This window comes from Haliotis asinina, chromosome 5 (genome assembly GCF_037392515.1).
Source record: "Haliotis asinina isolate JCU_RB_2024 chromosome 5, JCU_Hal_asi_v2, whole genome shotgun sequence".
NCBI lineage: Eukaryota > Metazoa > Mollusca > Gastropoda > Lepetellida > Haliotidae > Haliotis > Haliotis asinina.
The window spans coordinates 9703839-9719922 of NC_090284.1; the positions used below are offsets into that span (position 1 = coordinate 9703839).

General features: G+C 37.7%; 1 protein-coding gene across 1 annotated transcript in view; it reads left to right on the plus strand.

Annotated features, from left to right (window-relative positions):
- The window catches only part of LOC137283633 (E3 ubiquitin-protein ligase SMURF2-like), a 61513-nt gene that overhangs the window by 22818 nt on the left and 22611 nt on the right, over positions 1 to 16084 (plus strand). The window contains exon 5 of the mRNA XM_067815228.1: positions 1063 to 1231. Coding sequence (XP_067671329.1) covers positions 1063 to 1231 — 169 coding nt within the window. The remainder of the gene's footprint in view (positions 1 to 1062; positions 1232 to 16084) is intronic.

Sequence of the window (16084 nt, forward strand, 5' to 3'; positions counted from 1 at the left end):
TCAAAAACTCTGCTGCCTTTGAGGGTAATTTATTTTGCACATTTTGAATAAATATTATACAGATTATGTTGTATAGTTTTGTGAACTGAATGTTTACCTGACATAAAATGTGAAATTTAAATAGCGTAAAGTCATTTACTAGTGAGGAGATCCATGTAAAAGTATTCATTTGGAAAGTTATCCTGAAAAAATTGGAAAAATTGACAGCTGGATGACATTAGGATTTTATTACTGCTATAAGTAATTCTCCATATTAGATCTTTTTGTATTGTCAGTAAAACAAGGATACCTGCTTTCACTAATCAGTCTTTACTCAACTTGAATAGCAATATTTAACAAGTAGGTTTTTGAATGTCATTGGTCTAAGCCCAGCCTGACAAAATGTAGCAAAACATTGCTTGAAACTTTACCTTGACAAAGCAAGCAAGAGAAAACGTAACCTTTAGGTAAGCATTTGCTTAAATGAGCCACAACCCTGAATTTTCTCGAACCTTCACACAGGTAAATACTTACACCAACAGTGCCTCCTCAATATAGTGCTTCAAGGGTAATCACCATGAATCAAGACTCATGGTCATGCAGTGACTCAACTTGAAACAAAGCAGACTGGATTATCTTATCACCCCCTTGTTCATAAGCTGTCTGACTTATTTGTTTATAATTGGCTCTAATGGCAAAGATGGGGTGCTATAGCGAAGAAGAGGGGTAGTTGGTTCCAGCTTACAGGCTGTTGGTAATGCGATCTGTAGCTATATGCAGCTCCCAGTGTGATCTCCCTTAGTCAGTAGCTGAGGAAGCTCTTCATCTTGCAGCTAGCCAGCTTGCTTGTGTACAGCGTAGATACATACATACTGTTACATACATCAGGACTATCACACTGTGTTGTACCAGCACACTGGTCGGAACAACGTTCTGACTACCGACCTGCTGTCATGCTCTCACTTACACATGGAATTAGCACATTTCTACAACTAGAGTGAATGATTACGGTTACACAGCCCCAGAATATGGCCATTATACATTTTCGCCGGCGTATGAGCACACCTGCTGTTCATGTTTCAGTTCAAAGATTGGACTTGACGCGGCAGAGTCAAGATGACAGTGAGACTGTCCGTGGACAGATTGTCATCAGCCTCATCTCGCGGGACCGTGGAGGTTCAGGGCCCATGAACACAGATGCTACAGGGATACCTCCGTCGATACCGTATGATCCAAATGAACTGCCAGAAGGGTATGTACAGCCTTCACTCTCTTTTCTCATAAGGATATTGTCATTAAACATAAGTTACCTGTTAATAATGAGTGTGGCCATGTATTTGTCATAGGTCCATGACTATTTGAGATGATATTTTGACATTGCGTGTATAAAACAGGGACAGACCTCGTCAGATGATGATTTGGCATCATGTCTGGCTTTAAGAATCACAACAGTGGAGGGTCAGAGAATTGGTAGCAGGTCCAGATGTTTCAGCTTCTATATTTTCTGTGACAGCACTCTACTTTGTAAAGAGAATTCAACATAAATTTGAAGTAAATGGACTGATTATTTAGTACAGCCTTGGCTGAAGGCTATGTTGTCATGTACTTTGTGATGTAAATGATATACAGGGGTCCAGTTGGATTTGTTTACAGAAGTAATCAGGAGTGGTGTTACGGATGAGATGTGTTGGATCCCAACACTAAATTAGATTTGTTCAATCTGTAGAACCAGCACAGTGTCGTTCCTTTTAGTGGTGACAGCCGGAGTTTACTCATTTCATGGAATTTGTGCAACGTATTTCCAGCTAGGGGAAAAACTGTCATTGACAGGATGTTTTGACATTATGCCAGTCTTGAGTCAGCCATATTGTTGTTCGTTGAAGAACAATATAGTGGTACATTCTATCTGATACTGAGACAGGTATCTGTGAAGAAAAGGTTTCAAATAAAGTATTGGTACAGAAATGCATAAATAAAGTTAAGATGTCGCTAGTGGATCCATTGAGCCTTTCTCACCAGTACCTGTGTAACATTGGAATCTTGTCATGCAGGAGAATTGAAAGACTTCTGTTGTGATAATAATATAACCAATGTGTGTGTAATATGATGCCTACTAAATGAAACATTCAACATATGATTATAATATTATATGACCCACTCCTTACTGCCTTGTGCACGTGGAGTAGCACTGGTTGTGTGTCTAAACGTTTCTGAAGTATCTCACAGAGAGATCTCCCCATAGAGCCATGTTAAAGTATGGGTGTTATGTACACCTTTGTGTTAATATCTGTGGGGTAGATGAGGGTTGGGGAAGGGGTCCATTAGGTTCTTAGTAAAAAGCAGATGAAAGAGTTAATTTTTTAAAATTATTCTTAAAAAAATATTAATAGTTTACATTGCCAACATTTTCTTGCTGCACATTTGAAACACTGTACTTTGATCTTGATGAGCGTGAAATGATGCACACAAAATGTTTTCAGTGTAGTTCTGCCTCTTAATCTATCATTGATATTTGTGTTTCAAAGAAGGGCGATGGGGTAGTCTAGTGGTTTAGCAGTTATCGTGCCGAAGACCTGGGTTCGATTCTCCACATTGGTGCAATACGAGAAGCCCATATCTGGTGTTCGCCGCTGAGTTATTGCTGGAATATTGCTCGGGGGTTCAAACATTTTTTTATAAGCCACTTGCCACAGGGCAAGTGATTTCAAGAAAGTAACTTGTCCTGACTAATTTTCTGCTGGCCCTGATTTTATGAGACAATGTTTGATGTCAGTGTTTACTGGACTATTTATTGAAGAGTGATAAATTTCAGAGAACAATAGCTCTACTTCATTATTATTGTGAAATTTAACAGCTACATTATGAGCAGATATGGAACGAAATCCAAGTTTATTTGCAATTTGAAACCATTAGTGGAAGTTATCTAGGAGTCCATGGACAAGAAGGATACCATTATTTGATTGCCCGAAATGAAAACTTGACTTGCCCTGGGTGTCGGGCAATGGGATTTTTGAACCCCCGATTGCTAGAAGCAGCTTAAAACCATACGCACCCATTTGAAAGAAGAAGAAACATTAGCAACCTGAGCGGTTTCAACTGTTGGTACTATCAGTTTTGTTTGATATCCAGCTGTCTTAAGTTCAACCATCTGCTGAGGGATTAACATCATTTACTACTGATGAATCAGTTGTTTAAACTGCGGGAAATAAAGATAAGATATGCACAAGGAAGTGCAGAAAAAATGGCCCAGCAGTGAATCCTGGTGAGTCACAGTTTGGTACCGTTGATTGCCAGTATCAGATATTGAGGAGGTGATACGGGAGTGAGATAACAGCCTGTCTGGCAGTATTCTTAATGCAAACTGTGATATGTCTCCCTCCCATCTTAGTGATGTGCACATACATATATCTTGACTGGTTCTGTGGTATGGCAGAGCAGAACTATCATCATTTGCTTAACTTCCTCAGAGTGTTTGCAAGATGTATGCCCCCACCTAATAAGTCACATGACTGATTGGTGCTGAGAACACAAAGATTGTATTGTGAGGTGTTTTGAGTTGGTTTGAGTGATTGCTGATTTGTCCCTTCATACAGGTGACAATACAAGTGGCAAGCCTAATGTATATCTGATGCATGTCCTCCCCAAGTTTTGCATTGATACACTTTCCTTACATATCTAAAATTATCAAACATGAGGTGCATAGTCAGTTGAAGCTGTCAAAATAAAAGAAAATTATGCATATTGTAAATACTAATTTTTCTTTGTTTACATTTCAGACCAGTGCATTTTTTAGCACATAAGTTGTTTTGGCTAGATTTCACATAGACACTTGGTATGGATGACAAAGACCATTTGTTATTTAATGGGCAATAAATGGGGAGCTGATTTGTTAATCAAAACAAATACCTGTGATGACTAATAGATTTTTAAATGTTCAATTCTGAGTAAATATTCAATTGTCTAGATTATAAATAACATTTAAAGTTACTCAACAGTGTGTCAAGAATTAGTCTAATTTTGGTATTTTTTCCTTCCCAACAATGATTCTGAACTGTAAGTACATATATGTGCTTGTATTCCCAAGTTTAATCAACACCAAAGATAAAGAGCATTTATGTCAAGGTGACATCAGGGCATGTAAACAGTAGGCCTTGCATCAAGTATTGCACATGTGCACCTACTCCACTTGGAAACAGGTCTAATGAGGTCAAATGACATCATTTATCATTTGCCATCATTGATGCCATTTTGCAAGGACATTAAAGTCACATAAGCCAAGATGTGTTTATTTTGGAAAAAAAACTCCCTCTATAGAGACCAACATATGAAGTGAACAGGTTTTGTCAGGCGTGATATACCTGTGTAACTACTAGGGATTCCAAATTGTGGATTCATTTATGTCTATAAGCTTTGTGCTTCTCAATTATTAGCACTGTGTAAAACATGTATGCTAAATAGTTACTTGATTTTTATTTGTGAAAAATGCATGTTTCTGCATTATTTCAAAACTCTAAGGATGCTATGGCAATGGTTTTATGATAGTGTAACATAATTCGCCATTTTATCATGATAATGATATTACTAAGTAGATTGGCCATGGTAATATGTATGGGAATGATATTGGGATATTGTTTTGTGATGTATTATCTCTGTCATGTCTGAGGCAATATGGTTTTGTCATCATGATGCTATGTGGCTGTTACCCTTGAAGTTCTCTTTACATGGCCTATATATTCTTATTCTTGCTCTGGTTTCATCTTGTCACACATTTTTTCACATTCACAGCACCTTTCAGTAATTGTCATGTTAATCATATCAGTAAGCCATGTGCAGTGCTCTTTGTCAAGGCTCTGAGATATGTGGCCACAAACACTTGAGTAGGTAGTCTTGTACTACAGAACTAATGGACGTGGGCAGGTAGAGGTTCCATATGTTTACCTTCTACCACAAACCTGTCTTAGCAAATGTCGACACACATTTCACATCACATGTTTTGATCCCATAGTGAAGATACCTGGAGAGGGATCAAGGCAGATATTGGCATCCCACCAAGAAACCATTTGTTGCAATAACTCCAGCATAAACTAGCAGCATCAGGTGAAGAGTCACATATGATTAGAATTTAAAAGAACGTAGAAAAGCACACTATGAGGTTTGATGGCTTTATCCCATAGAGTTATGAAGACACACAGAGAAGCCACATCAAATGAGGAGTTCGTTAGACAGGGCTGCTTGTGTTTTTAATGAGCACTTGGCGGTATGAAGGAGAACGGCGAAATCGGTAATGGGAATAGCTTGTAATTTAATTGAACAGTTTGAGGAAGAGGTGCTGCTATATTGGCTAACAAGCTGATGAGTGTATTAGGCATGCAAGGTTGTAACAGCATGCTGTAGTTGGTGTCTTACTTGTAGTTTGTATGTGTAAAGAGCAGCGTGTTAATGGGATTTCGGTGTCAGTGTTTGGTTCGCTTGTATAATTGATGGCCATTAAAAATAACAGAGTTGTATTGAAATAGTTTGTTATTAAATGATTGTTACCATAATTGAGAACAGATTTGTGTTATTCTATAGGTTGTCAGTAAATCTAATTATTACTGTGACTAGGGAAAATATCAGTAGCTTCATGATACAACTGATAAGTGCTTTAATGATACACAGGTGATTAAAATGTTTGAAGCATTTTAATCGTTTTCAAGTTTAGTATTATCAAAACAATTTTAGAAATAACTTTTTGAGTCACATTTATTTTTCACCATTACCTGCAGAAAACGACTGTCGTAAAAGGCGACTAGCGGGATCGGGTGGTCAGGCTTGCAGACTTGGTCATCGGTTCCCAATTGCACAGATCGATGTTCATGTTATTGATCACTGGATTGTCTGGTCCAGACTCTATTATTTACAGACCACCGCCATATAGCTGGAATATTGCTGACTACAGCGGAAAACTAAATCCACTCACTCACTATATCCCACGTCACTATGGCTGTTACAGCCTACATCACCCTGACTATGTTGTAGCTTATATCACCCAGGTTGTGTTATATCCCACATCACTATGGCTGTGTTATAGCCTGTATCAATCAGAATGTGTTATATATATACTATATCAGGGGTAGTATACTATATCACCCTGGCAATGTTGTAGCCTTCATCAACCCCTCTGTGTTTTATCCTACATCAATGTGGCAGTGTATGACAGTGTGAAAATACCGCTACTACAATGTTGATCTTACTGTACTACAACTTATTTAATGGCCTGTGTCCTCATTTGCCTCTAATGTTTATTACCTGCACAGGCATGTAAACATGTTATCACATCGTTGTACTCTCCTCGGATGTATTTTTACATTTTGTTGTATGGATAAGATGATTTCCTGTGGTTGACACAATAGACTATTGAGGTGTTCTGATGCTGAGAAGATTATTACAGGGGCAGAATATAGAACCCTGTTCAGATGTGTTTTTCACATGTAGTGTAGACAGATCCATCAAGAAAGTATGTCACTGGTATCTGTGTATCATTGTCTTTGCTTGCCAATGCTTTTCAATAATTGATGTCCAATTTTGCTTGCACATGCATTTAAAATCTCATGTTTTGTTAGTTTTGAGAAGGGGATGTTCAGGAAGGACAGCAAGTTGAAAATTAATGTGAAACACACAAACTGACCAGTGAGTGTGTTTGATGATCTGACCACTCACTCTACAACTTTAGAAACTGACTCTTAAGCCAATGGCGTGAAGAAAAACTAGATTTTGGTTAAAATGGTAGCTGATCACACAAGATTTGTGTTCATTTTCCTATACGGCACAGTGTGAAGCCGTTTTTCCTTCAAACCCGATCAACTCACTCATGATCCACCTCCTCTATTTAGACCAGATAGAACACTAGAATGCCAAATACACATTTACTCGGCTCGATTCTTTCCTCAGTGCGCTTAATCAGCAACTTCTGTCTGCAGAGTGAAATGAATTAAGATGATGGCCAGATGCAACAGAAGCTGTAGATAGCTGCAATGTCAACAAACACTCTACATTCATTCCTTTGCTTACAATGAAAGAGGGATTGTCCTATTGGCATCACTGTGGAGAGCAACTGGGGTGGAATTGAGCAGCCTAACAACCAAATCTCTTGTTCAAAGCACTTGTGTTAGAAAAACTTAATCAGCGTTTCATCAAATACTGTCAGACATGTCTCCCTGATTGGTAATAAAGCTATCTGATAACATTTGCTTGTGCATTATGTTGTGTAGACATATATACACTGTCTTTTATGCAGGAGAGGTAATAGACCCATTTATACATATAAATACTTTTAAACCTGTACACATGCCTGGAAGCAATATTTGTAGAAAATATACCAGGAACCATGCATTTTGGGTACTTGTCTTGTATCCAGTTTTCTCTCTTGATCAGAGTAATTTTTGTGGATACATATGGACGTACTGATGGAATAGCCTTGTGAATATTTTGAGCATGTGGGTATTCCCATTTTGCATGTTAGCAACATGTGATAGTCACTGATAAGTGTGGAAACTTGTGGAAATAACAAGTCAGGTGTAAATGTATGGTCTATTTGTATATGTTATGGTGGTTTACAAGAGGTTTTCACATGTCCCCACCTAAGTGGCATACATTGACCCATGCCTCTTCTTGGTAAATCACCTTATATCCCTGTTTCTGCTTCATGTATGTTGTTCAGAAGCACTGCAGCTCCCGTTGCATAACACATGCCTGCTGTTTCCTGAAATTTTCATATGTCCATATCCGAAATATTCCAGAGGCAGTGCTTGGACAAAATAAAAGAATGCTCAGTTACCATGTATTTCTTCAACATCCACAAAGATGTAAACTTGATTTCCAAGAAAACTATCGTATTGGGTTTTAGCAGATGCTCATTGAACATTGTCTATCCTCTTGACTTCTGTAGGTGTGGTGATATTCCCGTGTGAAGTTGCTTTGTTGAAATGCTGGACTCTTTCTTGTTACATTCAGTTTGTTTGGAAAGGCCTACAAGCACAGCGGATCATTTGTAGCATTTTGAAAGTGTGAAAAGGGTCAACCCCTTTCCCTTTCCAACTTGCAGTATTCATGAACATGACGTAAAAGGTTTTCAGATCATCTGTAAATTTCATCATATTACGTATTGTTAAGATGGATTGAGCTGTCAATGTTATCATCTGCATCTATAATTATATGAATAGCAACAATCCAAACATTGTTTTGAGACTGTTGTATAGACTCACTTTGTATGTTATGTTAAATAACTACTAAAGAAAGACACGCTCCTTATATCAACATTTCTTTTGACAGACTCTTATTACAGAAAGACAGTAGTGTACTTGCAAGGCTTTCCAAAGTACAAATGGTGGTCTGTTCTATCTACACTTCATCAACCCTTGTTACAACAGCCATTAAATTCCAATTCTGTCATTCCTGAAACAACTTCTACTCATTCTCATTTTCATTTTCAATGCCTGAAAATATAGTAATGATTTGTTATTGACAAATGACTATCTTTCATGCTATGAAAGACAATTTGTTTTTTTCGAACGTGAATGTATTTGCTGTTTCATTGGCACAATTTTGCAGGAAATGGACTATGAATTCAGAGGGATGTCCGTGATAAAGATACTTTGGTGAATAAATTAGGTGTGAACCTTGCTGAACTAATGATAGATTGTGAGTGTATGAAACCTGCACTCTTCATAGTGTGATTTTAGCTCTGGAGTAAAACTGTCATTCATTTTGGACAAACTATTTGAAAAAAAATATTCGTATAATAATTAGACTTATTAGACAAATATTAATAATCAATAATATTTGTGTTGTGCTGTTATGAAACTTAAAGGTCACATGCAACATAAAACACAACTTACTACAACTTGTTACTACAATGTTTCACTGTTCGTCTGATTATTATTTAGAAACCCTGCATAACTTAAAGGTCACATGCAACGTAAAACACAACTTTGCAGATTCTGATACCTTTCGGTGTGCACTTACTGAAACAAATCATCAAAAATGCCAATTCAGACTATAAAGTTGAAAAAGAAAATGTGAATAAAAAAACAAAAAAAACCCACATGCAATCAGAGTTCAAACGATTCACTAATTTTCTCCCAGTGCTGGTGGAAAGAGTGGTTACAACAGCTATGCTGCACTGCGCTCATAACTCATGCACATTGAATGGGTTTGTTGAGCTTGAGACGGTATGCCAGCCCAGAGTATGAGGTCAAGAGCAGTAGTCTAATCTTGGTTGTGTACTCAAACAAGTAAATAATCTATTTGTAATGGTGCATTTTTCAGATGCTTTAAAGTCACGTGTAATGTAAAGATCAAACATAATTAATACACAGCTACCACATATTTATATCTAAAATGCATTGCTGATTAAGAAAAAACAAATGAACAGAATTATAAGTATGTAATCGCAAAATCAGAAGTGAAGTATTTTGTATTTGGGTTTGCCTCCCTAGAAACGAAGCACTCAGGAGACTGAACCCAGTCATCGCATTTGGTTTTTTTTTTCAGCTAGTAAGTGCATACAGAAAGGCATCAGAATCTGCAAAGTTTTGTTTTACATTGCATGTGACCTTTACAATAATAATCAGATAAACACCGAAACATTGGAGTAACACAGCCATTCGAGAAGATATGTCAGAAACCACATTTTATTTGTTTAAATTCAATCCCATTTTCTTCCATTTAAACTGTTTACAGCAACAAGAGAGAAACCATGAGTGAAATGGCATCACCTCATTCCATACGTGTACAACTTGGGCTTACATTCATGAGGGTCAGTTTTTCGTGCTTATCTGGGCACCAATTTCACATTATTCTCAGCAAGCATGAACAGATTACAACCTCAAAATACATGGACTCCAACACTGGCATCATGGACCCATTCACACTGTATCTGACAATTAATTATCTGACAATTAATTTGGCAACATTTTAATTTTACAATGAAAGTAGCACATACCGCCGAAAGTCAGCGTTGACTCGTCAGACTGTCTACTACATCATGCTGAAATGTATCCAGACCATATGTTAATAATTATGTTAAATATGTTTGGAGAAAACATTTATTATGCTTATACAATAGTAATATATAATATTTCTGTTAGAATTCTGATAATGGAATTGAAATTCAGAATTGTAATATCTGATTGTTTTACGAGAATCACTGGCACATTGGACAAAAACTAAGGTGCACAGCTGATTGCTATTTCTGGCTTAGTTGAATAACACTTATCACAACAGGAACAACAATTGTATTATCATTCTAGTGATGTTTGATTGCAAGATTCCCGTACATACATCTATTTTCATTTACAAAGTAGTTACCCGTGAAGGGATAATTAGGCTTGTCGCAAGAGGCGACAAACAGGATTGGGTGGTCAGGCTTGCTGATTTGGTTGACAGTTCTCATCCGTTCCCACATTGTGCAGATCGATGCTCATACTGCTGATCACTGGATTGTCTGGTCCAGGCTCGATTTTTCTTTTTCAGACCACCGCCATATAGCTTGAATATTGCTGAGTGTGGCGTAAAACTAAACACACTCACTACAAAGTAGTGTTTTTCACCTCTAGCCATTCTATAGTTTTGAAAGGGCACAATACACAAAATAAGTTTTGTTATTTTTGTGGAATAACACAAATGTCTAATAACGTGTGGCGTCCATAGACCCCAAGACCTGCTTTATGGCGAGGGATGACTGTACATATGTTAAGAAATTTCTACTGAAAAGCCACTTAATACTAACACTTCAAAGCGTGAAATTGAAAACACATTTGATTAGCATCTGTACTTCTTTGAAGTTGGTGGGAAGTTAAATACATGTCTGCAGTTTAAAACAAATTTCAGCTGTAACATAAGTTTTTGGATGTTTTGTTTGACAGTTTTGACTACAGTTCATAAACTGCCAGTTTAAATGTTTTGTTGAGTATTGTCATTCAGTCAAGTGATGTGTCCATGATATTGTAGTAAATGTTTGGAAAGAACTCTTACATCCAGAATTGTGACCAAAGTTGAAGAGTTTCTCAGTTAGCAAAACGTTTTTTCAAACATCAGCAGTGTTTAACCAATAACTTAAATGCTTTAAAGCCAACACCAATATAGCATGTCAGTCCTTATATCATGTCTGAACACTGCAGATTCCCATGATATCACTTACAAACTACACAGTAAATACTCGCAGTCCTCAAATTACAAAATCTGGAAACCAGAATAATAGTATACACATACATATGGCTGATGTGGAAATGATACTCGATTACTTGGTCATTTTTAGAAAGGCAGCCTACACAGAATGGGTAAAACCCTCCAGGATTAGTCATGTGTGTAGAACTTTCCTCCTGGAGGCAGTGCAATGCCATGCCTAAAATATTCCAGTTACCTGTCAGTACCATACAGTCTGGTGTGAGAATATTCTCCAGCTCCCCTCCCTGTGAAGAATGTTAACTGTGCTACCATCACTAGCAGTGCCAGACAACAGAATTGTTGTTAGACGAGAATAAATACAACAGTTACTAAGTTTTTATCAGTCTGTCAAAAGCTTGTAAATTGGCTAAAAATAACTACACAGTTTTCTCACACCTTTTCTCCAGAATGATTAATCATGGTTGCTTATTACAGAGGTGTGATTCATATGTTAGGTAGTGGTGTGTTATCTCCGTTGTCTTCATTGGAACTGATTGACAGATAATGGCATGGTTCACTTTAATAGAGTAAAAGGGGAATGGTATGTTATGAAAATGTTAAAGTGTAAGTAAGTTTATGTATTTTGAACATACTTCAATTTGCATGGGAAATGCACAGCAGCAATTTGGATGCAATAAATATGTCAGCATGAAGTCAGAACCTACTGGTAATTAGCTGTGAACAAGACAAGTTTGTTATTACCAAAGGGAAATGCCATTTGAGTTATTGTAAGTTGTGACAATATTTATATTTATGTACACAGTTAGGAATTCTATCAGGTAACAAGCAAAACCTGGGACTTGACTTGTATGATGACTGTTGGAAAGCTTTATCATTTCCTACTGTGCATGTTAAGACAGTGTTGGTCTAGTAGCTTGTTTCCCACTATTGCAGGTTTAGACCGTATGGGTCTAGTAGCTTGTTTCCCACTATTGCAGGTTTAGACCGTATGGGTCTAGTAGCTTGTTTCCCACTATTGCATGTTTTTTTCTTTCTCATTGAACTGCTCTGCAATATATTTGGCCATTCATTTCTTTCAGAAAACTAATAGCAGTGTTTTGGAAGAAATCACCTTTTCACTTTTCAATTTACAAATAAGTTTTTATGAAACCTCTAGCAGGGTAGTTCAATATAAACTGTGTGTAAGATCTAGTGATGTTGTTTGAAGAACATGAATGGATTTATTGTAGCTCTTCAAACTGCACAAGTAACACAAAATTTGTGCATTCTTTGTCATTATTGCATCTGAGAGTTAATGATGCCTTTTACACTCACAAACAATTTATTTCTGGAGAAGATGTAAATAGGTGATTTGTTCACTCGATGTAGATAGGTGATTGTTTTGTGTTGGTCTGCCAAGAATGTTATCTTGTCACTACTGTCGAGCTGGTTGTTTACTGGTAGTTATTGAAGATGTGAAGCATTCGTTTTTTTATCCTGAAGATGTTACAGGTTAGGAATCGACGTGATCAGCATGATAGTACATGTACATAAATTACTAGGAATTGATTAATATTCCAATATCAGACACTTTTTATTATCTTTGTAATTCATTTTCTGGATACTTACCCCTAACTGGGTTAAGCTAAATGTGATCTTGCACTTAACATGCTTTATCATGTTTGAAAAGGTGGCACATTAAAATCTCTGACTGTTATCTGTTGTGAATCCAGTAATGGCAAAAGCTGCAATCATAAAGATAAGATACAGATTGAGAAAAACAGGAACATGACTTCTCCCAGGCTGATGAACACATCAGAAATGGAAGGTGGAAAAACACCTATTTGTTACACAAGGATTATATTCCTGGACAAGTTTGAGGCGAGTAGGAACGGTGAATGAAGATGATGGTGAAATGATAGGCGCCCAAGAGAATGGGATGTAATTACCACACAACAAACTTGGCCTTGTGGAGTGGGAGGGGGAGAAAAGAGTATCTTGGGAGGGGTTGGAGCTTTGCCAATCTGGATATGTGTTAAATTTTTTTTCCATTCCTTGGTAGTCACCATAGTCTTGGTCTTATTATCCACTGTGTGTTGCCAGACCCTTTAATACACTGTGCTGTTGGTAGGAATGACTGCTTCGTACTAGGAGATGGCAACTTTTATCTGTTAGCCCTAAATGTTTATGGCTGACAGCTTTATTGTTTCCTTTTTCATTCTTACCAATTATATTTTTACACTCACTTTCACAATAGTGGCAGATATTAAACAAAAAATTGCAGAGAAGACTATATATTTGCTCTGCTTTTTTATGGAGCTATGATTAAGTTTGAGTAAGTTTGAGTAAGTCTTCAGTAACCCATGCTTGTCATAATAGGCAAGTATCCGGATTGGGTGGTTATGCACGCTGACCTATCTTACACCAATGCTCATGTTGTTGATCACTGGATTGTCAGGTCCAGAATTGGTTATTTACAGATTGTCACCATATAGCTGGAATATTGCAGAGTGTGGCATAGAACAACAAACCAAACCAGATCCATCCAAATCAAACCAGGCACATGGTCTCATCATGTGAGAATATTTATGTCAGGAGTGTGTTGTTCAGCAAATTTGTTGCCTGGTGTTTTTACAAGGTTAGAACTGGTCCCTGAATCATGGAGTAGATAGTCAGACTCATTGATTTAGATGATTTCCTAGTGGATCGTACTCCACAATATCAGTCAGATTTTAATGTTAGACTGCAGTCACCAAGCTGTATGACTGTTACATGAAGCAACAAACAAGCAAAATAGGTGTGACGAATGATGTGGCGATTTGTCTTGCTTAATTTCTATTGGCCATGTGATGCAGTAAGCTCTTGTTGATGACATCCTGCCAAGTGCTCTTGTAAACTCTCCCACTCTAGCAGCCTGAGATACTTCTGACTGTTTATATGTTGTAATAACAAGGCATTTTAAGCTCTTGTCTTGCCACACACAGAATCCGTCTACAAGAGTATGTTATTCACAGACCTACACATGATACGGTGCTTGTATGAAGCAGTAAAGGGCTGATGGAGGAGTGAAGTTGTTAAATCTTGTAACATGCCCACACCTCGCCAACAAACTGTAAATACTGTTCTCGGTGATCATATCACATTCTCACTTACTTTTGGGGGAGGTGGGTTAGTGTAATGGTTCAGCATCGGCTCATTCCACTGAAGACCTTGGTTCGATTCTTCACATGGGTTCAATGCCTTATCTCTTCCTGGCAACTTTCTTAATCTTAATTGCCTCCCTCTGCTCCCCCTGCCCCCCCGATGGTGTGTACCTTCAATATTGCTGAAAAGTGGTATTTCATTTGATTCAATTCATTTCATGGTAAAATGTCTATGCAAAGGAAGTACTTCTTTTGTAAAGTTAGCTATACAAAGGAAGTAGTTCCATGATACAGCAGTTAATTATCACAAGGCAGCAGCAGTATTGTAGAACATTACAAATAATGTAAAACATAGCTGTCCATGATGCAATCTTGTTCCAGTGCCAGAATATTCCAGTCATTGCTGGTGTATGGTATTGTCATGCCCTCAGTATAAACCTTATGGTACATGATGGTGAAAGCATCTGTACTGATTTATCTTCACTGCTGACAAGCCGTGGGGAGTCGCCTGTATGTATTGGTGGAACATTATTGTGCAGGTATAATGCGTTACATATTGTGCCACAGCTTAATTACACCATTGATGTGTCCATGACGAGGGATCCAGGTGAAAACTATGTCAGTCAAGTAGACCCCAGACTTGTGCATGATCCTTGTTGTGCAGTCCCTGGCTCACTAAGTGCTGGTGTTCTTTGTATGGGAACAGGGAGATGCATGTTTACTGTCACAATCTGTCTGTCTGTCAACAATCTGGACAGATGGAAAAGACCTGCTACAAATTTGTTGAAACCAGTATCAAATTTGACTGAAATCTATGCCCTGTTGCAAGGTATAAGACATGTACAGTTTATCTTCATAGCTATTTTGTGATTTCTTTTGCATCATGGAATGGTATATGACATTAACTTGTATGATAACAATTCTAACTGGATGCTCTTTTGTAAACACAGCCAGTACACAATGGGAGTCAGTGGTTTTCTGGAAAGTTGATTAGTGTATTGTGATGTTTACCATCTTTTACAGTTAAGTTTGGAGCTTAGCGTATACTACTTATTATCACCGTCCTCACATTTTCAGTATTTCCCTTGGATTTAATCTTTGCTATGTGAATTTTTTGTACAGAAAGTGTTTTATTATATTTTTGAGAAAAGGCAGGAGAACAGTTTGGGAAATTGTGATCCTGAACATAAACTTGATAAGAATGTTTGAAAGCTATCTGTGGGGATAGGATGCTGTCTCCTCCATCTCTTGTTATCATTCAGCTGCAGAAGCTGTGCACCCATGATAAGATTGTACACGTGTGAGGATCCTCTGTGTTGAACCTACACATGAATTAGTCATTGTAGGCTTGTTAATCACTAGTGGACTTCATGTCTGTATTCCAGGACATATCTCGATGGGGAAGGGTATAACGTAACTATAGGAGAGATGACAGGAGGGATAGTATCACTGTTAGAGGAGGGTGTGGAAGGGAGATCACTACAGGAAGGAGTCATAGGCCCTTGTGTCTTCGTCCAATAAAGATTAAACAAAAATACATCATGACAGGACCAAACACTTTGTTGAACACCACCCACCTGCTTTGCCGATTCCTAGGTATTCCCAGTTGCATCAATATACTACATATTTTATTCCTTGATGGATCAGGGGATGGTGGGGTAGCAAAGTGGTCACACTGAAGACCAGGGCTCAATTCCCTACATGTGTACATCGCTGTAATATTGATAAAAGCTACATAAAATCAAACTCATTCACACACTTGATGGACTAGTATGTCACATGGTGTCTTCCATGGTGTAATAATGTCAAACCTGTAT